Here is a 26,880-nt window from a genome sequence, read left to right on the forward strand (position 1 = left end):
TGGGTTGTAATGGTATAATTTTTCATAATTTCTTATGTTATTTCATGTAGAAACAAGGGCTGAAACCAAAAACACATTCTATCAAAAACAATATGAAATGAATCCAAAGTTTGGGAGGAGAAAGAAACTATGCCCAAGGATGGTTCTAAAACCAAAGCAATCAATCAAATGTCTGATACATTTTCAGTTTCCTTACAACTTTGAAACACAAACATAATGAAAGTCACACCAGTAAACTCTTCATTTTAAAAGCCATTTTACATTTGTTTTATTTTATGTGTATGAGTGTCCTGCCTGCATGTATGTATGTGCACCCATGCGTGCATGGTGACTGTGAAGGTCAGAAGAATCTTCAGAGTCCGTGGTATTGTAGTTACAGATGGATGAGAGCCACCGTGTGGGTGCTGAGAACCGAATCTGGGTCCCTCTGCAAGAGCAACAAGTGCTCTTAACCACTGAGCCATCTCTGTAGCCCCCAGTAAAATAAATGAAACAACAAAAATATATTTATCCTAAAGTTCATAGCTCAGATTTCAGATTTGCTTTACCATGAAAACTGTACCTCATAAATTCTTTCCACTACGTGTTTTCATACCTGAACCTAAGCCCACTACTTCAGAGTATTTACTAACTCTGGCATTTCTCAAAGTAAAATAAAAAACCAAACCCCAAAAACCCAACTGGTCATAACTACATAAAGGTTTTTCTCTGGTCAACTTTTGAGATGCAATGATAGTAGACCATTGCTGAGTTTAAGAATAAATGATAAAAAAAAATCCAAATTCAGAAAGGGAAAATTAATCTCACAAAGGGGCATTTTACCTTGGATCTGATGCTGTTTCCATCTTCTTCTGTTGTGGGCTTGGAAGTTCTAGGTGTGTGGGCGAGGCTGAAGAACAAAAATGGACAAGAAGGGGACTTTTCGGTTATCAGTTACCTGTATACTAGATACCATTTCTTTAAGAGATATTTAAAGTTGATCTCTGTTTAAAAAAAAAGTGAACAAGTGATTGTTTGCCTTCCTCCTTCAGCTCTCTACTTTTTATGGAGACTTATTCATATATCCATGACAAAGAATGGTAGACCTTATATTGGCAGAGCCCCAAAATGATTTGTCTTCACAAATTTCTTCTCTTGAAGGCTGAAATGAAAACCCAGCTATTGGAATACCTATATTTTTGCTGCCTAGGTTGTAAAAAAAAAATACAAAACAAGGCTCAAATATATAGTGTTCCTTCTTCGCTGTCTCCCCCTGTTTAATGACTGTAAATCATTAATGTTTAATGACTGAGCATCTTGGGTCTTCATGGTTGAAACCACAGACTAGAAGATGCCAAATGTTTCACATCACCTTAAAATAGCACAGAGTCTCCCAGACAGAACTTCTGAAACAGCAGAAAGACGATGGACAATAAAGAACATATGTCTACACCATTACTGACCATATTCTCTTCAGAAAAAAATAAAATATTAAAAATTATAAAAACCAATTATTTTTCTACAGATGCACTTCATTTCAGCTCTTCACAAACCAGCAAACAATAAAAATCCCTCTTGGGCACATCCGCACTAGAGGGGGAGTGGGGGGAAAGCGGAGCCATGAGGGGGCGAGGGGGGGAGCTTCCAATTTCCCAGGAATAGCTTCCCTCCTAAGTACTCACTCTCTAAGGCCCTCCTTCTTCAGAGCTCAGACATATTCTCTGCGTCAATGTGTGACGATAAAAATATCCCTTACCCTCGGAAAGACTGGGACTTCTGCTGGACCTCATAGCCAGAGTTGTTAATACGCCCTGAGGTCATGTGAGCACTAAGACTGCTGTCCTACTGTGTACTCAGCCTTTGTTTAACCTGCTTTAAAAAGAACCATGGGCTGGAGAGATGGCTCAGAGGTTAAGAGCACTGGCTGCTTTTCCAGAGGACCTGGGTTCCATTCCCAGCAACCATATGGTGGTTAACAACAGTCTGTAACTCCAGTTCCAGGAGATCTGATACCCTCCTCTAGCCTCCACGAGAATTAGGCACACACAGACATACATACAGACAAATCATCCACGCACATAAAATAACAAGTAACCCCCCCCCCGCAAAAAATAGAACCATATGACAATATCCCTCACTTGGCTTGGATTTCCCATATTAGAAACTTTTACAACCTACACTAAAGCATGGCTATAACCTTAAATTATATACGACTCCATGCCTCTGTACACTAGCTCCCATGGTGTAATGGTTAGTGCTCTGGACTCTGAATCCAGCGATCTGAGTTCGTGTCTCAGTGAAACTGGCTCCTTGAGGGAAAAGACCTGGTCAGTCATCCTCATCAGCTCAGACCATGAACCCCAATATCAATGTGCTGCCCATGCAGGCTTCAGCATTGCCGGGGGCATGTTTCCTTCCTTTCCATGCCGCTGGCCCAGGTAATGCATGTGCATTATTTGCTGAAAGCAGCAAATACGAGGTTGAAAGCAATCTTCGAAAGTGAATATTTAGCACAAACCTTAAACAGGGCATTTGGATATTGGTTGGGAAATGTTTGTGTACTGATTGTTGTCTGGGTCAGTCAGTCAATGACTTAATCCCTTGTAAACCCTGTTAAAGATTTTTGTATCTCATTCTTTCCTCATGTGATGCTTTCTGTGTTCTTCAATAAAGACAGAAAAAATAGTTTTGACACACACACAGGGGCATGAAGCAGAGAACTCGAATATGGGCCATTCTTGGTTAAATGTCTCCAAAGGGAAGTGTTTCCTGTCCTTCCTCAAGGGGACACCAGCGCATTATCCGTGGCCTGCTGTCAATCACCAATGCATTTATCCACAGGTTCTCCGACTTTACACCTCAGTCCTGTGAAAACACAGGCTCCTGAGGAAAGGACCGACTGAAGCGATTGAGATGACAGGCCTTATTTCCTGAGTTTGGCAAGCACTTTGGGATCTCAGCACCCGGCCACAGATTAACCCAACACGACGTCTCTTGGCCATTGATTCAATCTGTGTTTTCATAGGTGATCATATATAAATTAACAATGAAGTAGGTGAAAGAAAGATGCTACCTGGTACAGACTCATTGCCTACCTGAAATTACTTTAGCATCATTTAACAGAAATCTGGAGTTTTGTCAGTTTCTACGGTCTAATAAAAAAAACCTTTCCCTAGAACTCCTGCATTCGTTATTTGTATATGCTCTCCTAGATTCTCCAACATTCTGTGTCAAGGATTTTCACATTATCACCACCCATAACCTGTTCCTCACCAACCCCATTCTGTTAACACTGTTGGGATAGCCCAGAGGGAGCTCTTTGTTTCTTTCTGTCTTTACCCTCTTCACTGGGATGCTCTATGTCCATCTGCCATCTTATTGAGATACTCATCACGGATGAGGGGAGCTCCTGGCCATAGACTTAAGGGCCATGTGTCTCATTGCTGCCTCTTAGTATATCCAAAGAAGTCATTTCAGAATCTTTCAGTTTCAGGTTCTCCAACACAGCAGCCATGTGAAGAAGATTCTAAACCTAGGTTCAAGTAACTGTGGGCAGCTTGATTAGTCTCCGGCAACCCCTAAAGTTATAAAACTTTGCAGGCAAAGGAATTACTTAGCAGCCAGATATAAAAAAAAAAACAACAAAAGAGAAGCCAAAAGAAATAGCCACTCATAAAGGTAGTATATTCACTGGAAAAGAAAATCGACTGGAAAAAAGTGGTAGAGGAACTAACCTGATATGGCAGTTCATAAGTAAGTAGAAAAGTCAATGAAAATATCTTCCAAAGAGATTATGAATATTACTTATAGAACATGCAAATATTCTTCACTTCTAATAGAATAATTATGTATCAAAACCATGTACTCAATGTGAGTACACATCATTGAGCGCTCTGCTACAAGCAAGGCAAGCTTCCCAATACAGCGTTCCATTAAATTACTGAATTATGATGAAGCATGGAAGAAAAACTCAACATTGTGTCAAAATTTGATGTTTTGAACTGGTGTGATATAGACCTACATTTTTGCCCTTTCGATCTATGCAGAGGTGAACGAAACCACATCATATAGCTAGACAGGCAATCAAATCATAGGTCAGGCACATAACAATGGCAAGATTATGAGCCAGTTAAACTGCCCTTCAAATGGGAGTAGCCAATTATTGGGAGTAGTAGTGGTTTTATTTGTTCATTTGTTTATTTGTCTTGGAGACATTGTTTTCCCGTGGAGCCCTGACTGTGCTGAAACTCACTCTATAGACCAGGCTGGCCTTGAACTCATGGAGATCCACTTGCCTCTGCCTCCAGAGCACTGGGACTAAAGGCGTGCACCACCACTGTCCAGCATGAGCAGTATGTTATAACTGGACACTTTGCATACAATCTGTGATTTCTATGAGATGGCAAGTGGTATGTACATCATATTGCATTTAGCCAAGAGAATACGCAACAAATATTAGTTTCTTTTCTCTGCATCCACTAAAGACTGCCTTAAACAGTTAAATTAGTTGCATCTTACCTTGCTTTAGAGTAGCATGCAGAACATTTATCTGCTTCTGGAGATAAAGGAAAACTGTATTTTAACTCAACAAAATGGATAGAAAGAAGAAAATGGGGAAGTACAATCATTACATTATATGACTGGGGCATCTTCTGGAGCATGATTCTCCTTAGAACCATTGTTGGCTGAGAGTTCCAACAGGAAGATCAGTTAGACCAGTGGCTGGAGGGTAATGCATTGGAGTTCTTAATTTTACTTTTTTTTTCTTTTCTTTTTTGAGACAGGATTTCTCTATGCAGCCCCGGCTGTCCTGGAACTCACTTTGCAGACCAGGCTGGTCCTGAACTCACAGAGATCCTCCTACCTCTGTCTCTGCCTCCCAAGTGCTCGAATTAAAGACATGTGTCACTACCTCTCAACCTTAATTTAACTTCTCACATATTTCAAATGAAAACTGGAAGAAAGGAATGTCTCTAAATGTAATTCATAAAAGTAAGCACCTCTGCCCAACCCCACAATCACAGATGAGCCCTGACAGACTGACAGCAAACTGGGCAGCCTAAAAAAGCAGAAACTGGCTGTGTCAAATGGCTCTGTGGTCTTCCAGACCGAGACTCTGGGGACAATTCTGTTCTTAACTTGTTATTACAAAACACGGCCTCTCTAGCTTTTCGTTCAGAACCGTGCTGTGTAAGATGGAGAGTAGTGCCACAAGCAAGGCCAGTCTGCGGGCACTGGGTAGCAGGGCAGGGGACAGGCTCTCTCTGGAGTCTTTCTCTCTATGTGGCTGTCCGGAAAGATGCTAACAGCCTCCGATGGAAAGATCTCACGGGAAGAACAATCCTTTATATTTGTATCCACTCTTAACCATAAGCAATAGACAGATGCCTAGAAGGGCACGGCAGAGACTCAAGAATGTTGGCAAATAATGGGGAAATTGTGGAAATAAAACTACTGGAGCAAGAGGGTGGCTCAGCAGTTGAGAGCCCTGAGTCTCCTCCAGAGGACCTGGTGCCAGTTTCCAGAACCCACATGGCAGTTTAGAATCATTTGTAATTCCAGTTCCAGGGACTCTGGCGCCCTCTTCTGGCCTCTGGGGGCACAGGGTATGCACAGGGTACACAGGCATCTATGCAGGCAAGGCACCCATAAACATTAATTTAAATTAAGATAAAATTTAAAAAGCTATTATCTCGCTTAAACTTCTAGAATATAGAAGTAATAGCATGACGGTGGCTTTTAATTGCCAACTTGACACAACTGATGAGGTACCTCAGGGAGGAACTGTCTAGATTAGGTTGTCCTGTGGCAACACCTGTGGGGATTATCTCTGCTTTGTTACCTGATGTGGGAGACCCTACCACTGTGGGTAGCACTATTCCCTGTGCTACAAATCCTGAACTCTGCGGCAGTGGACGAAGGAGCGCAACACAAGTGTACACGCATCTGCTGCTCTCTTCTGACCACAGACTTGATGTGACCAGTTAGCTCAAGCTCTGGCTGCTGCCGGCTCTAAGAAGGACTCGGAAGCCAAAATAAAGCCCTTCTCCTCTAGTTTGCTCTTGTCATGGTATTTTTAATCCCAGCAACAGGAAATGAAACTAAGTCATATGGAATCTCTTAATCAGAGAACTCCCCCCTTCCCACTTTACTTAAGGAAAACAAATAATTGGGCTTTTTATTAGTGTTTCCCCAGAACAGAAAATCTACTATAAAAGAAAGGTCAACGATTCAGATCAACAATAGAGTAACACACACACACACACACACACACACACACACACACACACAAATATAGACTCAATTTGTACAGTGATTTTGTAAACATTGCTTTTGGGATCAGTCTCTCCTACTTCTACCTTATTTTCTCACGGACAGGTGGGGCTGAGCTAGTCCGCTGTCGGGAACTTACTTGAACTGCAGTCTTCACAAGGCTCAAGCTCCTCCTCTTGGTTTTCTAAAGTAACTTGGCTTTTGTCATGTGTGATAAAAGAAGAAGAAACAAAGTCAATATTTTAGTGGTTATATGAAGAAAATTAAACAAGGATGTTAAAGCATTGAAGGCTTATTTTCTAAACGATGAGAGTGAATATTACGAGGCTCAGCACCAAAAGTTCCTAAGTTTCCAAACGAAGAAGATGCGAAAATGTAAATGAATCAGAGGTAATACAGCTCAGACCAGAAACCGGATGAGCCTGACATCACAGAGAGCGCCAAGGCTGCTTTCCTAACAGACGAGTTTCTTTGCTTATGCTCAGATTCTCATAAAAATAAAAACTTAACACTGGCCAGTGGTGGTGGCACATCCTTTAATCCCAGCACTCCAGAGACAGAGGCAAGAGGATCTCTGTGAGTTCGAGGACAGCCTGGTCTACAGAGCGAATTCCAGGACAGGTTCCAAAGCTACAGAGGGAAACCCTGTCTCAAACAACAACAACAACAACAACAGAGAATTTAATTGACTTATTTTACCAAAGAATTTCTAAGACGTGAGACCCTAAACAGGGCAAACAGAGAAGACAGTAGCAGTCATTTAGTTCGCCGAGGTCGAACTACTTTAGAGTCCCGGAGATTGTTGTCACGGGTTCAAACAACGAAGGGCTGCACTTCCCAGAAATAATGTCTTAAATTAGATTACTGCCTGTTTCATTTTTGTGACAGGCAATTAAGAGGAGATAAAATAACCATTTGTAACCATAAAGTCTCATTACCTTAACACAACTGTCAGTAATTAGAGTGCTAATGAATCACAGCCACGCATGGAAAACCAGTGACTGCCAAGGCTGGGCTCAGAGGGACGACCACAGTTCCTTCACACTTAACCACATCGCCTGTCCAGTTAGCTGGCTGTTCATTCTAAGAGTCTCTCACTCTGTAGCCCTGGCTTGGAACTCACAGAGGTCCGCCTGCCTTTGCCTTCTAAGGGCTGGGGTTAAAGAAGCGTACTGCCATGCCAGGCCTCTAACCGAGTTCCTGACACACACAGCATGTCACCTCAGAACGACGTTTCATCTCCACAACAATCAGGCAAGTGTCCTGGGAGAGGCTCATTGCCACGGACAGCACATCATTTGAGGGACCAAATTTGGCAGCTGCCTTGGAAAACGGCACAATGGGGCCTTTCCAACACCTGAGATTGAAGGGTGTTGTTTCAAAGAAGACCGGAGGCTCTTCCTGCAGCCTTATCTGACCTCTCAGGTCTATAAAGAAAAGGCAAAGGATCAATTAAAGGCTGTCGCCATGGATGCATAGGCCCACGTGGACTCCATATGACATTTGGGGTATGGATCTGTGTGCTATGTATGTGGCTACATCTGGGAGACCTAGTTAGGTGCTCAGAGAGTGGCTCCTTGCATTCTTTTTATTGCTGTGATAAAGATCACGACCAAGGCAATTTATGAACAAAGTGCTCAGTGGAGCTTATGGATCCAGAGGGTTAGGGCTCATGACAGCGGAGTGGAGGCATGGGACCAGCAACAGCTGAGAACTCACAAGTTTGTTTTTTATTTGCTTTTTCTCATTTTTGAGATTATAATTACAACATTTATCCAAACCGTCCCATATACCCTTCCCTATTCTTCAAATTCATGGCTTCTTATTTCATTGTTCTTGCCTGCAAGTGCATGCATGCGTGTGCGTGTGCACACACACCCTCCTGGATATAACCTGCTCCATCCTTACAATGTTTCTTGTATATATGTCTTCAGGGCTTTGCCATGGGCCATGCCAGGGAAGCAGCAAGTTGCAGTTGAAGTCCCAGGTATCAGCCATCTGAAGAGAATCCTCTGATGGGTCAATCTCATTTAGGCAAGGCCATGGGACTACAGACCCCGGAGTGTCTTTTGCTTCTGCTGTGCATTTACATGTTTGCTGTGGCTCTCTTTCTCTGGTATCTAGCAAGGTGTGAGTGAACCTTGGGAGATCTCCACTGCCTGTAATATAGTGAGTTTATCTCTTGGAAATATCCTGTTCTACTAGGCATTTTTACCTGTAGAGTGTCAAAAAGATGACCCCTCCCTAAGCTGTAATTTGATAATAATAATGATGATAATTTATACAGAGTTTTGATGAACAAAAATAAACACGAGGACATGTTTCCCAGCCAGGGCCTGTGAGTCTCACCTAAGGAGCTGCATGGATTGTAGCTCAAGTTCATGACTAACAGTGGAGACCCAGTAGCCCAGCTAGCTTAAATTCTTTTAACCTTGATATCAGGAGATGCAGTCACAGGTCTCAGAGTGCATCACAGCTGAAACAAAGCTTTGAAAATAACGAAGTTAGACTAAGATGGTTTTGTTAAAAAACTTTGAGGTGAAAACCCAAGAAGACAAGCTAAAGTTTTAAAAAGACACATAGTTGAGTGAGGAACTCTTTAAGGTCAGGGAACAAGAACAAGGCGACCCAGTTATTACTGGCTGACATACTCTCCTTGCTAGGTTTGGTTGATGACCAAAGGTGATTATTAATTCCTTATACCCATTTCTGCCTTCAATCCCCTGATATAAAAAAATATATTAATGAGTGGGTATGCACCCTAAAGATTTAAAGTAGAGCTGACTGATTCTTTTTTCTACATAAAAGATTGGGTTTGGGATTCCTTTATGATTCCTTATAAGATTACCTTTCAAGATAAGTAATAAGGTAATTGGCCCTTTCTTTCTTTGTAACTGCAAAATGAAGCCTGCCAGTAAAAGACCTGACAAGAACACCTCGCTTGCCCAAATGGTTAATCAGTAACAAGTTGCTTGGGTATGAAAGCATGTGGGTTCTTGGGATAATTAGTTTTTCACCTGTAATACATAAAATGTTTAAACATGTGAGGGAGATTAAAAACATGTTTTCACCTATAATCATTCACTTGAGAAATGGAATGCAACCATTTTGACTCTTGTGCTGCCTGGAAGATTCTCTTGGGGGGAAAAAAAGCTGTAAAACAACATGAGCTAGTGAGAGAAAAAAAAAGAATAAAGAAAAAAAACATTGAGAGTTTGTGAGTGCCTTGTTCCTTAACCCCCCTCAGATGGAAAAGATTAATTTCGTGGACTCCATGGATTCCAGTCAGGATAATTAAGAAGACCGCCAGGGAAAGAGGCGACTCTTCTCCGGGGCTTGTCCAGAGTGTACCGGTCCTGGGGATTGTCCAGAAAGCAGAGGCAATCCTCTACTGGTCACCACAGACAGGAACTCACGGAGCTGCAGTCCACTGACCAGTGGTTCAGGAAGAGGGATCATAGTTCCTTAGTTTCCCTGACTTTTTTTTTCTTTGTGTTTGTCTTTCCCTCTGAATGGGTCAAGCAAGATCTTTTTTTTTTTTTACTATGATTCAAAGACATGAGTTTATGGCCTTTTCTATAATACGGATTTCAATACAGACTACATTGGCATTGGTTACTCAGAAAAAAATTAATCAATGATTAATAGAGTGAGTGCTCCAGAGAAAGTCATTTTGAGAACTCTCAGCTTTGCTCTGTACCCCATTTTTAAACTAGGTAGTTTTCTTGATGCCAAGGTTTTTTGTTTGTTTTGTTTTGTTTATTTATTTATGTATCTTAGACGTTAGTCTCTATCAGATACGTAATTGGTAGAGACCCCCTCCGTTCTTTAACCTGTCACTGTGTGTGAATGATGGTGTCCTTTGTCATACATAAGCTTTCAGTTTCATGAGATCCCATGTATTTATTGTAGATCGTAGTGCTTCTGCTATCAGTGTTCTGTTCAGGAAGTCTTTTCCTATGCCCACGAGTTAAAGGCTGTTTAGCTTTCTCTCCTACCAGATTCATGTGTCTGGCCTATGTTGAGGTCCTTGATCCATTTGGAATTTTGTGCTATTCAGTTTGATCAGCACCATTTGTTGAAGATGCTCTCTTTCTTTCCCCCAGTGCGTATTTTTGGCTTTTTATTTTTTTTGTCAAAACTCAGGTGAGTGGACTTATGTCTGGTTCCTTGATTCAATTCCATTAATCAACATATCTGATTTAATGTAAATACCATGCTATTTTTATTGCTATATGTCTGTAATGCAACTTGAAATCTGAGGTGGTGAGACCTCCAGCAGTTCTTTTATTATTCAGGATTGTTTTAGCAGCCCTGCTTCTGTATGTGTGAGTATTTTCATATGAATCTGAAAATTATGTTTTTCCGTTTCTGTGAAGAACTGTGTTGCAATTTTGATGAGGATTGTGTTGAATCTATAGGTTGTTTTTGGTAGGATGGCCATTTTCATTATAATAATTTTACTGATCCATGAGCATGGGAGATATTTTTAATCTTCTGGTGTCTTCTTAAATTTCTTCAATGTCTTTAAGTTTTTATTATACAAGTCTTTCACTTACATGGTTAGAATTGCCCCCAAGATATTTTTGAGGCTATTATTAAAGGTACTGTTTCCAATTTCTTTCTCAGTCCATTTATCACTTGTATATAGGAAGGTGAACCAGCTAGCCTGTTGTCAACCTGACACACAGACTAAACTTATCTGAAAGGAAGGAACCTTAATTGAGAAAAATGCCTCCATAAGATCAGCTGCAAAGCATTTTCTTAATTAGTGATTGATGGGGGAAGGCCAAGCCCACAGTGGGTGATGCCATCCATGGGGAGGTAGTCCTGAGTTCTTTAAGAAAACACGCTGAGAAAGCCAAGAGGAGCAAGCCAGGAAGCAGCATTCATCCATGGCCTCTGAATCATCTCCTGCCTCCAGGATCCTGCCCTGCTTGAGTTCCTGTCCTGGGTTCCTTCGGTGATGAACAACAATGTGGAAGTGTAAGCCAAATAAACCCTTTCCTCCCCAACTTACTTTATGGTCATGGTGTTTCAATGAAGCAACAGAAACCCTAAAACAGAAGGCTACTGATTTTTATTCATGCTAATTTTGTATCCAGCCACTTCGGTGAAAGTGTTTATCAGCTGTAGAAATGTCCTGGTGAAATTTCTAGGTTCTTTTACATATAAAACCATATTACCTGTAAGTAAAGATGCTTTAACTTCTTCCTTTCCAATTTGTAGCCCCTTGATCTCCATCAGTTGTCTTACTGCTCTAGCTAAGACTTCAAGTACTAGATTGGATAGGTATGGAGGAGGGAAGAACCTTGCTTTGTTCCTAATTTTAGTAGAAACACTTTGAGTTTCTCTCCATTTATGTTTATGTTGATTATGGGATTGCTTTGAATTGTCTTATTATGTTGAGACATGCCCACCGTATCTCTAGTCTCTCCAGGACTTTTATTATGAAGGGGTATTGGATTTTGTCAAAGACCTTCTCTGCATCTAACGGGATGAACATGCATGTAGTTTTTGTCTTTCAGTCTGTTCATATGGTAGTGTATTTTGGTAATATTTGGGATCTTAGCTGTCACAGTAGAATTGAAAATTTACATATAGGAACAGAATGAATAACTTGGGAGCTTCATTGTTAAGCATTCACTCTTAAAAATTATCTTCAAGCTATAAACAGAGACAGATAAAAGAGAAAGCCTCTTAGCTCACCATGTATTACAACCTACTTTATATTAATCAGAGGGCTTTTCATGGATAGTAACTCTGCTAAAGCTATTCTACAAGTGATCACTGTGGATTTGTGTGTGTGCACGCACACACATGTGCGCATGCCTGTGTGCATGTGTATATGTTTGTGTGTGTGTGTGTGTGTCTAAGTTGACAGCCATAGTCCTTACAAGTTCTCCCTACGGGTCACGGGTGTGGGGAGGATGCAGGCCAGTGCTGAGATGGAAAGTTCTGTGGGACGAGATGTGCTGGAGGTCAGGTAAAGGTCAAAGAAGCAAAAGATATCTGCATAAAATCCACTAGTAACAATAATAAAACAGTTAAGTGACTGGCAGCGGTAATCTGGGAGTCAGCACTCAAGGAAGCAGCGGCTTCTTGTGCCACCTACGAGCCCGCGCCACACTCTTCGCGTTGGGGAAACAGTTATAAATGGTCCCGAGTCACACACCCAGCAAATGGAAAGGCTGGAAACTAAACTCTTTCCTTTACCACACACGGATGACTTTTATCCAGTTTTCTCCCCACAAATACACACCAGAGGGAGAAAGTAAAGCAACTCTTGGGGATCCCTTTACACTGGACTGAGCTCATAAGATCAGTCAGACTGTATGCAAATGGCAAATATCAGGCAGTTTTAAAGGGAGCCTAAGTTACTGTATTTGGTTGTCTTTCCCACTTGAATAATGACTGCTATCATTAGCCTATGCTTTATTGGCATGGTTTTCAGGAACTACCAACACTTACAAACGAGTTTCTTATCAGTTTAATGTTACGGAGTCACCATCTCATACCACCCTGGTGCTTGTTTTAACTAAGGAAATGTGCAGGCAGCTGTACCTCCCCAGCTTGTCAGCTGCATCTCTGTTTCCCTTTTCCTTCGCTGGCGATTGTGCCATCCTTTCCTCATCCTGGGTGGAGTGTGCACAGGATAAGCAGCCTTCCTGATAAAAAAGCAAGAGAAAAGGCCAAGAACTCAACAAATTACATATTTCTCAACTGCACTGGCATCTTATGAATGGACCTGTGACCAGAGCATGGGCACAGGGTAAACAATGGTCCCTCCTCCCTCCAGATGCTGCCCCTTACTGGCCACCATCATCACACAGGCTTCTCCTTCCATGCCTCCCCTTTTCTGGAACCTTTGCATCCATCGCTTTTGTCACATTTATCATGACACTTGTTTCCATTTGCAATAGGTGCTTGGTGAGCTGGGGCTCTTTGATTCCATAGGCTGAAACTCTAGGATTTAGATGGACTGTTTATTGAAGTCATAAGCCGGCTTTTCACTGCTAGAGCCGGCTTCTTCAATTCCTGTCCCAAAATGTTTGAGAACATTACAAAACTGTGCATTGTGCAGGGAAGAAACTATTTTAAGTTCATATCTAGTCGACAGGAAAGCAACTGGCAAGCCTCGGTGGCAGCTTCTTCCTCCTTGGTTCTGTTGACAAGGCTATCTCTACATGGTCACTACACCTGTTCCACAAGGGCGGCCACTCCCTTGCCTGCTGTGGCTTGCTGCAGTTGGTAACACACTGGCCCTGGTGGTAGCCTGCTCTCCTTCTGAATGAGACAACCACATTGGTCAATGTGCTTCAACAGGCTATTAGAGGAACCAGCTGATAGATGCTCCGGGCTTCCTGCAGTTCTATGGTCCAAACCACCTACCATTCTCACTCACATCTCAAGACTCCCTGTCTCTTCTACCCCATGTTTTGTGGCAACTGTCTAGAGGTAAGGAAGCCAAGCTTCAGGAACACACAGTGAAGATCTTTCCAATGATATTAACATTCCCTCAAGGTTATGGAAAATACTCATTTAATTCAATTGTATTTAAGGTGTCAGGACCCCTGGTGCCAATTCCTGGCACCCACACTCCTAGTGGGACACTGGGGAAATTTACCTGTTTGTTTGTTAATGTTGTAATGTGTCTACATGGTTTAAATTTACATGAATTTCTTCTTATGAAAGTCTAGACATTTGCCTTTTAGTAACATCTTACCTTTGTTACTATACTGCTAATAGTTCTTTTCTTATACATTAACCTTTTTGTAATCACCACATAATAAAAACATCCATTTTATTGCTAAAAAGAAGTAATTCTGCAAGCCAGTGAAAGTTATCTATAACTACCTGAAAACTATGACATTTCTAATGAAACACAAATTAGAAAAAAAAGGCAGTACCTCCTCACTCCACTTGGACAAAAAAATGGCAATCAGAATTTCTGGACAATAATGTACAGTGTGCAAAGATGTACTGGATGAATGGAAGGCACCATTTCTAAAGTTTAAGAAATACCTAGATTCCCAGCCTAAGGTCGGAGTTGAAGGACACTAAGATGCTCTTTAGCCTTCTTTCCTATTTACAACGTTTTCTTGCTTTGTTATGTATTATTTATGATGTAGTACCTCCAAACAAATCATCCAAAATTACATGCTTTAACATTAAAAAGGATGATCAACTTAAGGAATTTTTTTTAAAGTCTAAAGCCATTCATGTTTCTCTGGTGAAGCTCCTCATTTCTGAATCCAGGATTCCTTATTTCTACTTGTGTAGAAATGTGTTGATGGCAATCCCTGAAGCTAAAGGCATTGTTACTGTTAGCGCCAGCTTGGGAATTGCACTAGACATGGCCTAAGGATAAGTTAATACGTCTGGAATCTCTCCTAAATTATGGGATATTGACAAACACATTGATGAAGATAAAGAAATGGCTCTGATATCTCTGCAAGAATTAGTTATAATCATTCTAATCCAGAAGCAGCGAGGGAATGGGCCACCCAAGAATGCAGGCTATCTGAAAATGGCAAGGGGAATCAAGAGAACACAAGATCCCGCTGCCTTAGGGAGACCAAAGGAGGCATTCATGATTCATGTTACCTGAGAACTTTAACAATTCCTCTCACTAATAACTTGGGGAGGACTAAAATCTGCAGCCCCCCACAAACCTCACAAGCCTGCCACTCAGTCTCTACTATAGCACCCACACTTGCTTCAGCCACTGCGGAGAGCACAATTAGATTTTACTCAGAAGCATCCATGCCAAGAATATCGTATCTGCTGACACCTTAAGGGTACACCGTAGCCTGCTCTCCCCAGACTGGAAGAAATCAAGTTAGTGTAGCCTTATTCTAGAACGAAGTCTGTCCCCTCTGAGTCTCCAGAGCCTCAAGAACCACCTAAGGCCAATGCCAGTTACCAGCAAAACATGATAAGGATACAAAGTCGAAACAAGAAAGGATCTCAAGTGCAAAGTCAAGTCTGGCTATACCTCTATCCACAGTTATGACCTCACAGAGGTTAAACTGTTCACGGTGGGTATAATCAGATGCAATGATTACAACTTCACCGTAGTTTTCTTTTAATTTGTTCTGATGCTAGATTACTTCTTGAAATTTTTGTTGGCTTAGCCATACTGTTAAGATATAAGCATCAATATTTATTTTCACAAATCAAGGGTCTCAATCCAGAAAGCCCTTGAAATATTAAGAGAAGTACTTAAGACAGCTTGTGCCATTATTAGAAGGCTCTGCACACATTCCTAACAACTTGGGCAATACGTTCTCGGTCCTCTTTGATTTACACATCCAAACTGATCTTAGGCCCAGGCACAGCATACTTTGACATCCTGAATAAGAACAGCCTCCCTCCAGATTCACAACCTTCATGGGGCTCTATTCCATTAACACGATCAAGATTTTTGAGTCCCTGGGTAGTCAGAGCCTGCATCCCTGCTCAGCAACAAAGAAGCTTCATATGCAGTTCTTTTCTTTGTTTGGTTTGGTTTTTCGAGACAAGGTTTCTCTGTAGCTTTGGAATCTGTTCTGGAACTAGCTCTTGTAGACCAGGCTGGCCTCAAACTCACAGAGATCTGCCTGCCTCTGCCTTCCAAGCGCTGGGATTAAAGGCCACCACCACCTGGCACATATACAGTTTCTTACAATCAAGGGAGAAAAGCCTCAGATAAAAAGGTACTAAAGGGGAAATTGAGGCAGGATACAAAGACAGGGAAATTAATGAAGTAAGCAAAGGGAAAGGAAGCCCTGGTATGGACTCTCACGGAATGGCAGTCAGGTGACCCAGGCCTCCCAAAACAATCAAATCAGTGTGAGGATTGTTTTTGGAGAGACAGGGTTTTGTACAGACACTTCAAATAATACTGTTCACATAACAATGAACCAAGCTTAGACCCAAACAAATGTGAGCTTCCAGTTTACCCTTCCGTGTCCCAGCTGTTATCCTGCAGCTCTGAGAATCTCACAGTTTCATGAACTTCACTTATAGTCAAAGTGTATTTCTCAACTCCCTGTGACCTGTACAACAGGCATTCCTTTGACCTTGTGACTTAGAGTGTTTTCAGATCAGCCTCCAATCTGCCCAGTTCACAGCCAGGAGCTATTCACTTAAGATTCACATAAGATCTCATTTACAAAAGATGGGGAAAGTATTCCATACCAACTGAAGGCGTAAGTCACAAACAATCCCACATCGGTTTGGAATTATGATTAATAGAATGGTTATTTATTCAAAGGGGAAAAAACTTACAGATTACCGTCCCAAACAACAGCCCCTCTGCACGATCAGGAAAAGGAGTCTAGGAGCCGAAAGCAGAGCTGGAAGCCAGAGAGAATAGAGGACAGCACTGCTTTTTTAAAAGAGAGAGAGAGACCACGCCCCAGTGGGCTGGTATCTAAGCGGCTATTGGCTGAAGGAGAGGAAGGAGCTCCCGCAGCATCTCCCCCTTTTAAGTAAGAGAGTTCTAAGCCTACTACGAAATTATATACAATAAGTACAAACCTATGAAATTATATACAATAAATACAAATATCCTATTCTAACTAGCTTAAGTCTTGTATAATAAATAACTTGGCCAAGTCATGAGAGGAAAGTAACTATATTTATATAATCTTCAACCCCATCTAAGATCTGAGAAGGGAAATAATGTTACCTGAGTAATTAGGAAGTGCAATCAAACAACTTCCAGAACATGCAACAAATCACAGAGACAACTGGCTACCTGGGCAAACACCCAAAGTCACGTTCACAGCATTGAAGCAACCAACTTAGGCTAAGGCCTAACGTAACTGACATACCATTTTCTAAGGCAAGAAACTTTTCAAAACTATCTGACCCTGTCTTGGCAGGATATGACAGTCTTGTTTTATCCATTTATGGATACTCTGTAACTCTGTCAGTAGTTGAGGTACGGGCATTTCTTTACCCAAAGGCCAGTTCTGCCAAGAAGAAAGGCTCCACGTGGAGTGTCTTTGGTGCTCAACATTCTCTCGGGAATAGATCGGTGTTGCCAGGAGTGATTGTGTCTCCCTACCACAGAACTCTGAGTTAGATTAAAGGCCATTTTCTACAGCTCTTTGAAGAGGTTGAAGATTATCTATACTGAATATAATCTCTATGTATCTAAAGAACCTGATTAGTCTAATTATAAATGACAAACTTAGATGACTATTGATCTATATAATTCTCAATACCTATTTAACTTAAAGACTAAGACAATGAACAACTTGCAATAAATGAGGACAATATGACCTGCAAATATAAACAATGTACAAGTATACATTGCAATATGGTAAATATATATCAATACATAAACAATATATAAGTATCTTAATCTGAGGTAGAAGTGTACAATGCAATATAGTAAATATACATATATCGATGCAATATATATATCAATGCATAAAAATGTTTTAAATAGGTAGAAGCATGCATGCATACAATAGTCAACATAATTTAACTTTGTATCAATATATAAGAATCGATACCAATATATTTGTCTAAAAACAATAACTCACAAGTACAAATCTATTATCCCATCATCCAATTATCCCTCTTTTTTTTTTAAATTGCTGTGCTTATAAAATTCCTCCCCTAACCCTCAACCGTATACTAATTATAACCAACCCCTAAATGATGTCCCTAAACCCAAGGACTAACTTTACTGGGAGAGGGGACGTCATTCTCTAGAATTACTCCCAGCTGTCATGGGGGCGATGTTCTTTTTGAGGGATCCTGTGAAAGTAAAATGATGGTTAAATTTCAAGATCAATGTCTTTTAAAGTTGTAAATAGTCTCTGAGTATTTTGTGGAGGTCTGGCCAGAAGGTTGTACAAGATGTGCACCATTTCAGCTAAGCATGTTGGAACCATCTTGTGCAGCTGGTACCCAAAGCAGGTCTTGTAGTAGTGCTATCAGTATCATGACATCATATCAACCAGGTGGAGCTGTTGTTATGGGGCCCCATCTTCTCCCTGGAAACCTCAAATGTCACTCTAAGAAAAACTCATTGTTCATTTTGGAAAACTTAAACATTAATCATATAGACATATACAGACATACATATATTCAATGAAAGGTGTGACAGATATATTTAATGAAAAGTATGATAGACATGAAGAAAAGCAAAGATGTTTTCTAAACTCATATTTCTTTCTGTCCCATATCATGGCTCTTGACATGAGGCAGAAACTCCAGAAACTCTGGGTTTTTCTTTTAACAACAGGCTTGGAATTAGAGAGGGACTGAACCAGAGTCCAACTCCAAAACCAGCTCTATAAATTTAGAAATACGATTTAATACATTTTACTTACAGAACCTATTTAGTTTTCTTGATAGTCCCTATTGGGCAGTTATTTTTCCATTTGTCAGTATTCAAATATCCAGGGTCCCCTTGAAGTTTTCAAAGATGAGTGTTTTCCTGTGGAGATAAGAACAGAACCATGCCCCCATTCTATATGTTTTTCTTACCACCTGTATGATTATTATCATTGTGGATGAGCTGTCATTTATCCTTTCCAAGAGGTTTCTCCTCTTCAAATCGAATCTTTATTAATTTTGATGGTATCCACAATTTTTCTTCTCCTGTGGAAACAAGAGCAAAACCCCTTCCCCAACGTAGTACATCCCCTGGCTTCCATTGACAGGTTAGCACATCTTTGAAATAAACAGGTTGGTTTAGTTCAGAAGTTTTTTCCAATATACAATGCCTCTCTGCTGCTGTTGTTCCTTTCTCATCAACATTAAGAAAATTCAAGGTTAATAAAGCATTATGCAATCTATTTCTGGGGGTATCTTTTGTCCCTTTCTGTTTGTTCAGCATATCCTTTATAGTACGATTTGATCTTTCTATAAATGCCTGACCTGTAGGATTATTTGGTATACCTGCAATGTGTTTTATATTATAATAAGCAAAAAAGCGTTTCATTTTCTTAGATACATATGCTGGACCATTGTCTGTCTTTATTTGTGCAGGTATACCCATGATGGCCATAGCTTCCAATAACTGTGTGATTACCGAATCAGCCTTTTCTGAGCTCAGGGCAGCTGCCCATTGAAAACCTGAATACGTGTCTATGGTGTGGTGTACATATTTTAATTTACCAAATTCCATAAAGTGGAACACATCCATCTGCCAGATTTCATTCCTTTGAGTACCCTTTGGGTTACTCAAACAGTGCAGACAACGTTTTGCACAACAGTGCAAAAAACTGCAGACAACGGTGTTTGATTATAGAAAGAACAAGTAGGACATCTCTTTATAATGTCCTTAGCTTGTTGCCATGTAATGGAAAACTCTTTCTTTAAGCCTTTACTATTGACGTGATGTTTTTTATGAAATTCTGAGGCCTGCAACATGTTTCCAATCAATAATTGGTCAATTTCAGCGTTACCTTGTGCTAGAGGACCAGGCAGACCAGTAAGGGACCGGATGTGTGTTATGTACATTGGACAAAGCCTATTCCTAATTATGTCCTGTATCTGGATAAACAATTAAGTCAACTCTGTGTCATCTGGTATGAATTCAGCGGTTTCAATATGCAAGATAACTCTTTCTGCATATTGTAAATATGTAACTATATTAAGAGGTTCTTTAAAATCCCTTAGCACCATAAGAATGACATATAATTCTGCCTTCTGGACAGAATTATAAGGACTTTGTTCCACCTTACTCAATTCTTCCAATTTATAACCTGCTTTCCCTGATTTATTTGCATCGGTATAAAATGTCCAGACTCCAGTTATTGGAGCATCACGTACAATTCTAGGAAGAATCCAAGAAGTTCTCTTTATGAGGTTAAGTCTATCACTTGTGGGATAGTTGCTGTTAATTTCTCCAAAAAAAAAAAAATTAGCACAAGCTCTTTGCTATGGTTCATTATCTTCCCATAACTTTCTTATTTCCTCAGTAGTAAAAGGCACTATAATTCCTGCTGGGTCTACACCTGCTAGTTGATGAAGTCTCAGTTTACCTCTTATAAATAATTCAGAGACTTTTTCCACATAAGTTTTTAATTTTTTAGTTGGTTTATGAGGTATAAATATCCACTCTAAAATAATATCTTCCCTCTGCATTAAAATCCCTGTAGGAGAAATTCTGGAAGGCAGTATGACTAGGATTGAACTAAGATTCAGGTTCACCCTATCCACATGTGCCTCCTGTAATTTTTCTTCAATCATTGTCAGTTCTTTTTCTGTTTCAGCTGTCAATTTTCTGGGACTATTCAAATCTTTATCACCATCTAAGGTTTTGTTTAAATGATCTATTAGATCAGGTGTTGTCCCAACAGCTGGTCGTAGACTGGAAATGTCTCCTAACAATCTTTGGAAGTCATTAAGAGTCCGTAACCGGTCTCTCCTAATTTGTGCCTCTTGCGTTCGAATTTTCTCTAACCCTATTCTGTAACCTAGGTAATTAATAGAATCTCCTCGTTGAATCTTTTCAGGGGCAATTTGTAATCCCCACCTAGGCAAGACTTTCTTTACTTTTTCAAACATACTTTCCAAAGTATTTTTATTTGAATCAGATAATAAAATGTCATCCATGTAATGATAAATTATGAACTTGGGAAATTGCTTATGTATTATTTCCAATGCCTTATTAACAAAATATTGGCACAGTGTGGGACTATTGAGCATCCCCTGTGAGAGGACAGTCCATTGATATCTCCTAGTAGGCTGAGAATTATTATAAGTGGGCACTGTGAACCCAAATTTTTCTCTATCCTTTTCTTGTAAAGGCATAGTGAAAAAACAATCTTTCAAATCAATAACTATAAGAGGCCATCCTCTTGGTAAAAGAGAAGGCAAAGGAATTCCAGATTGTAGCGGACCCATAGGTTGAATTACCTTGTTGACAGCTCTTAGATCTGTCACCATTCTCCATTTACCAGATTTCTTTTTTACAACAAACACAGGAGAATTCCAAGGGCTGGTTGATTCTTCAATATGGTTAGCATCTAGTTGCTCTTGTACCAGCTGTTCCAAAGCCTGTAATTTATCTTCAACTAGAGGCCATTGCTTGATTCATATTGGCTTCTCAGTTAGCCATTTTAAAGGTAGGGCTGTTGGTACCTCTAAAGGTTTGCTATTTGCTGTATGTTCTTGTACAGCCTGAATGGCTGGTGACCTTTTTCAATAATACATCATTATATACTTCCCAGAATTGTGAGTTCCTGGAAGTACAGGAATGTTAATCTGGGTATTCCATTGCTGTAGCAGGTCACGGCCCCATAAATTTATTGCAGTATTGGCTATATATGGCCTTAGTCTTCCTATTTGCCCTTCAGGTCCTATGCATTCAACCCACCTCATGCTTTGTTTTACACGAGATAGGGTTCCAATTCCCAGAAACTGAAAATATCTACCTCTTGAAGAGGCCAATTCAGATGCCAAGATTCTGGAGTAATGATACTTACATCCGCACCTGTGTCTAATAAGCCTTCAATAAAAATGCCATTTATACAGACTCTTAGCTTTGGCCTTTGATTGTTAATAGAAGTCTGCCAAAATATATGTTTACTCTGTCTTACTGAATTTTTTGACTCATTCTCCACATGTAATTCATCATTTAGACCAGTATCACTTTTTACGGCAGACATTGGAGTTTTCAATTTTCTTGGTGAGACACATTTTCCACTGTAACTGGGAATGACTGGACCACTTTTGGCTTGGGGTTCTGCAAGAGGCCCCTCAAGGAGTTTCCCAATGGTATTGGGTTGCCTTGACTGTCTGTTTTTGACCTGCATTCGTTGGACCAATGTCGGCCTTTACCACATCTCCTACATATACCTGAAGACTGAGGTCTCCTGCTTTTGTCATTCCCAGAGGAGATATTATTCCTAGAATTTCTTTGCCTGCAATCCCTTTTCAGATGTCCTAATTTACCACAATTAAAACACCTGATAGTTTTATGTCTCCTCATAGCTTTGGAAATCACTTCTCCTACCCAGGATTCATCATTATAGCTAAACGTCTCAACATTCATTGTATGCTGTAGCCATTCTTCCATAGGTGCTGCTCTAGACCTTAAAGGCCCAATTATCTTTTTGCATTCTGTGTTTGTATTTTCAAAAGCTAGAGATTCAAGAAGTATTCATCTAGCTTCTGGGTCTGTTACCCCTATGTCCAGAGCCTTAATTAATCTTTGCACAAAGTCAGTAAAGGGTTCTCTCTGTCCCTGCCTAACCCTGGTATATGCTTCGACCCTTTTAGCTGGATCTTGTATTCTATTCAAAGCATTCAAGGCTGCTTTGTGATATAATGACAGTACTTCTTCATCATAAAGAGCTTGGACTTGTGGATCAGCATATGCTCCTACACCAAGAATTTGATCTTGGGAAACCTCCACACCTTTTGCTCTTCCTTGCTGTTCCATATGTTTGGATTCTTCTCTGAAATAAATTCCAAACATCAAGGAAGGTCCATCATCTAAAACTGCAGACACTAGCTGAGAGAAATCATGGGGGGTAGCTCTGACATTAGAAGCCCAAGTCCTTATCATTTCCTTAACAAATGCAGAGTGCAAGCCATAATTAACGACAGCTTGCTTAATTTATTTTAAATCATTCATTGCTATTGGCGTCCATCTAGCTTCTTTAACTCACTTTGAGCCTTTAGAAGTTGACGCTTTTTCAGAATAAATTACAGGGTATGTCGTTAGAACCCTGGGTAAGCCAGTTCTAACAGCTGGTGGTGGCATTGTATCCTGTCCTTATGCCTTCTTACTCTGTTCACCAGCTCCAATAATTTCTTCAATCATTTCAAATCTTTTTATCATTGTCTCTCTTAAATCCTGAATCTCCTGTCCTACATGTGTTTCTAGGGATTTCACTAAGGTATCAGTATTTTTGTTCCCATTCTGAAGGTACATTCTATCTGTTACCTTATCCAAACTTTGTGATAACATCTGAATGTCAAATTCAACAGCCTGAACCCTTTCAGGTAGCTTCCTAGTACCCTTGGATATGGAGTCAATTTTGTCTATCATAGTATCCACTTGTTCAGATAACCCCTGATTTTCAATAATTTTAATCCTTTCAACTAGTTGTTCATTATTAGTCCATAAAAATCGTATCTTCCTTAATGATAGAATATTGAAAAGAAAACTGAAACCTCGTAACAAGTAAATTAATGTATCCCCATAGTCATATAAACCTTGCATGACATAATCCATTATATTAATAAAAAAAAACAGTAAGATTGGAGTTGGAAACAAAAACTGCCATATTATCTCTTATCTAGTAGGCGGCGCTGTTGCCAAGTCACGACTAGAACCACTGCAAAGGTGATGAAAACGGGGTCCTGTTTCAGTGTCCACCTTAGTATTTGTTAAAAACTAGGAAATATAAGTTGCTCAACAAAGAAAATGTAATTAAATCAATTCCATACACGGAACCAGAAACCCAGAATCCAGGGGTAGAGAAGAGCAACCCGGAAGCCGCATATGCCTCCACATGACCAAGTCACCCAGAGGAGTTGCAGCTTTTGGCAACCGCTTGTGTTCTGATTCACGCCACTCAAGTGCCACACTTGCAAGGGAGATTTGATAGTTTATATTGAACTGCTGGCTCCACACACAGGGCACAGGCCATAGCTGAGGGAGGACTTGTGCCTAGCCAAGCTGGCAGCAGGCAGCTGAGTGGGGGGAAGGGGGGCGTTCTATAACCAAATGTTGGGCGCCAGATGAAGGCATAAGTCACAAACAATCCCACACCAGTTTGGAATTATGATTAATAGAATGGTTATTTATTCAAAGGGGAAAAAACTTACAGATTACCGTCCCAAACAACAGCCCCTCTGCACGATCAGGAAAAGGAGTCTAGGAGCCGGAAGCGGAGCTGGAAGCCAGAGAGAGAATGGAGGACAGCCACTGCTTTTTTAAAGAGAGAGAGACCACACCCCAGTGGGCTAGTATCTAAGCAGCTATTGGCTGAAGGAGCGGAAGGAGCTCCTGCAGCAATACCAACTGACTTAGATGAGATTTTTTCTGATGAAATAAAACACCAAGATCAAAACTAACTTGGAGAGGAAAGTTTATTTCATCTTACAGCTTGCAGGGAAGCCAGGGCAGAAACACAGAGACCTGGAGTTAGGAACGAAGTGGAGACCAGGAAGGAGTGTGGCTTCCTAGCTTGTCAATCTCTGTTGCTCCCTCCATTTTCTTACACACCTCAGGAGCTCTTGCTCAGAGGTAGAGCCACCCACAATGGGCTGGGCTCTCCCACACAAATCATCAATCAAGAAAATGCCCTGCAGATTTGCCTGTAGAGCGATCTTATTTTCTCAATTAAAATTCTCTCTTCCCAGATATGTCTAGGTTTGTATCAAATCGACAGAAACCAGACAGAACACCAAACCCCTGAAAAATGTCACCAAAGAAGCCTCCAAGATTGTATATAGGGCTATTTGTTAAACAAGTCTGACTCTTCATTGAGAAAGCCTACACACATTTTCAGACTATCATTCCATTTCCTAACCGACCCCTTTTGACTTAATGTTTGTGCATAAAAATATATGTTAAAGCCTCTTCCTAAATCAACTTTGCTATTAGAGTACAGAGAGAGAGAGAGAGAGAGAGAGAGAGAGAGAGAGAGAGAGAGAATTTACAGCACATGTCCCCCACTCAGAACTGAGGACTAAGCCCTTATACTAGCCAGGCAAGCACCCCACCACTGAGCCAAATCCCCAGAGCCCCAAATCAAAAAGTCAGCATCACAAATTAGCTTTTTACCTTGGCATCAGAATTATATCTGTCCTCTCCTGTTGTAGAGCTGGGGCCTTTGGAGAGCCTGCAGAGCAGAGACTGCAGTGAGAGGCAAGCTTCAATTTTCTTTAAGTCCTAAGAAAACTAAGCCATCTAGTTTTGTTTTATTTTGGTTTGGTTAAGTTTATTTGAGACAGGGTTCCTCTGTGTAACAGCCCTGGCTGTCTGGGAACTCACTCTGTAGACCAGGTTGGCCTCCAACTCTGAGATCTGCCTGCCTCTGCCCCCTGAGTGGGAGATTGAAAGTGTGCTCCACCACAATATGACAGTTTTTACTTGTTTCTATGTCAACTTCTGAAACAGATTCATCTTTCTGCTTCTACTTCTTTCAGTCCAGAATGTTCTCAAGGAACACTCCCTCTGGATTCCATGGTCAAGAGCAACAGGATAATTTGCACAATGTCCTCTCTTTAAAGATGAGCTGAGGGTTCAAGGACTGGTTCTTGTAGCTTTTGTTGCCTGGATTTCCCCAGCTGAGAAAACCCTTGAAAACGTTAATCAGAAGTCTAAAGGTAGAAAAGTCAAAGGAAAAGCTGTCCATTGTTATTGGGCTGGAATGAAAGAGTCAAACATTAAAAACTAAAAAACTGGAGAGATGACCCAGTGATTAAGAATGCTGCTCTTGCAGAGGACCCAGCTTTCATCCTAACAGTCACCCGGCAGCCCACAGCTGTGTGTAACTCCAGTTCCACCCTCTTCTGGCCTCTGTGGGCATCAGTCATGCAAGAGATTCATAGACATACATGCAGGCAAAACACCTGTACATATAAAAATAATTTTTAAAAAATATTGAGGGAGAGAACTCAGGAGAAGACAACCACATTTTCTGCTAACTTTGACATTAAAAAACCCAAACAACCAATAAGACCACCTAAAGCCAGAAGACTATCTATACACCTTGTGTGAGTCTCGCAATTGGGATGGAAGAGTGGTGCTCTGATCCTAAGTAAAGGACTTAACCCTCCTGAGATGCCCTGGGAGTCTATCGCAGGGGAGACCATACCTAGCAGGTGCGAATCTCAGCTCAATCACCAGTCCTGCTAAAGTAAAGGTCCTAAGATAGAGAACTCTGTACCTGTCACTCCTCCAACCTAGTCCAGTGTTTGCTTGGCTTCTGGTCCATGAAGTCAACTAACTCCCGGCCAAGCCAAAATTTCCCAGACTGGACTGTGAAATCTCATTGGATATATAAGGATGGAGTGGTTATAACTACTAAAAATATACATTTGAAGCTAACCAGTATTGTAATATAACCACTTACACTTGAAAGGTTTCATAAACAGTGTAACTTTGTGCGGTTGCTCCATAGACATCCACCAAAGACATATCAGCACCCTGCTGGAGAAGAAGGCTGATCATGTCTTTAGACTGAGCTCTCACAGCATGGATGAGGGCAGACCTAAAAGAACAAATGGAATGTTACCCTGACACACTTTGTTTGTCTGTTTAATTATTTATTTATTTATTTTGAGACTGGGACTCTCTACATAGCCCTGGTTGTCCTGGTACTTATTAGGTAGACCAGGTAAGTGCCACCAACACCAGGCTTCCTGACACACTTTATTAAAGTCATACAAACAACTGTCTGAGTTCCCCTTTTGCCTGTGTGTTAGAGTAGTCATTAGCAGTTAAGAACAAACAAAACCATTGGGTATTGCCATTCACTGATCTTTGTTACCTCTAATGCTAACGGGAAGAACCCAGAGCCCTCCTGCCCACTGCTGTGCTGCTCAGTAGAATTCCATGCCATGCAGGGGCTAGTGCTATGCCTAGATCATTTACCTGAAGTGGGCAAAGTTAAATGAAGAAGTCTCCATGACTTCCTTAGCCTGACGTAATAG

The 26,880-nt window shown here is 40.8% G+C and overlaps 1 protein-coding gene across 1 annotated transcript in view; it reads right to left on the reverse strand.

Moving 5' to 3' along the window:
• Nucleotides 1–239: 239 nt before the first annotated feature.
• LOC125410398 (uncharacterized) overlaps nt 240–26,880 on the reverse strand; it is a 44,741-nt gene continuing 18,100 nt past the window's right edge. The window contains exons 5-11 of the mRNA XM_087909123.1: nt 26,301–26,438; nt 25,007–25,064; nt 12,817–12,920; nt 6,392–6,450; nt 4,498–4,534; nt 823–889; nt 240–427 (exon numbers count right to left, since the gene is read on the reverse strand). Of these exons, the coding sequence (XP_087765249.1) occupies nt 374–427; nt 823–889; nt 4,498–4,534; nt 6,392–6,450; nt 12,817–12,920; nt 25,007–25,064; nt 26,301–26,438 (517 nt within the window). The 3' untranslated portion in view covers nt 240–373. The remainder of the gene's footprint in view (nt 428–822; nt 890–4,497; nt 4,535–6,391; nt 6,451–12,816; nt 12,921–25,006; nt 25,065–26,300; nt 26,439–26,880) is intronic.

Source organism: Myodes glareolus, chromosome 8, assembly GCF_982192425.1.
Source record: "Myodes glareolus chromosome 8, mMyoGla1.1, whole genome shotgun sequence".
In the NCBI taxonomy this organism is placed as follows: domain Eukaryota; kingdom Metazoa; phylum Chordata; class Mammalia; order Rodentia; family Cricetidae; genus Myodes; species Myodes glareolus.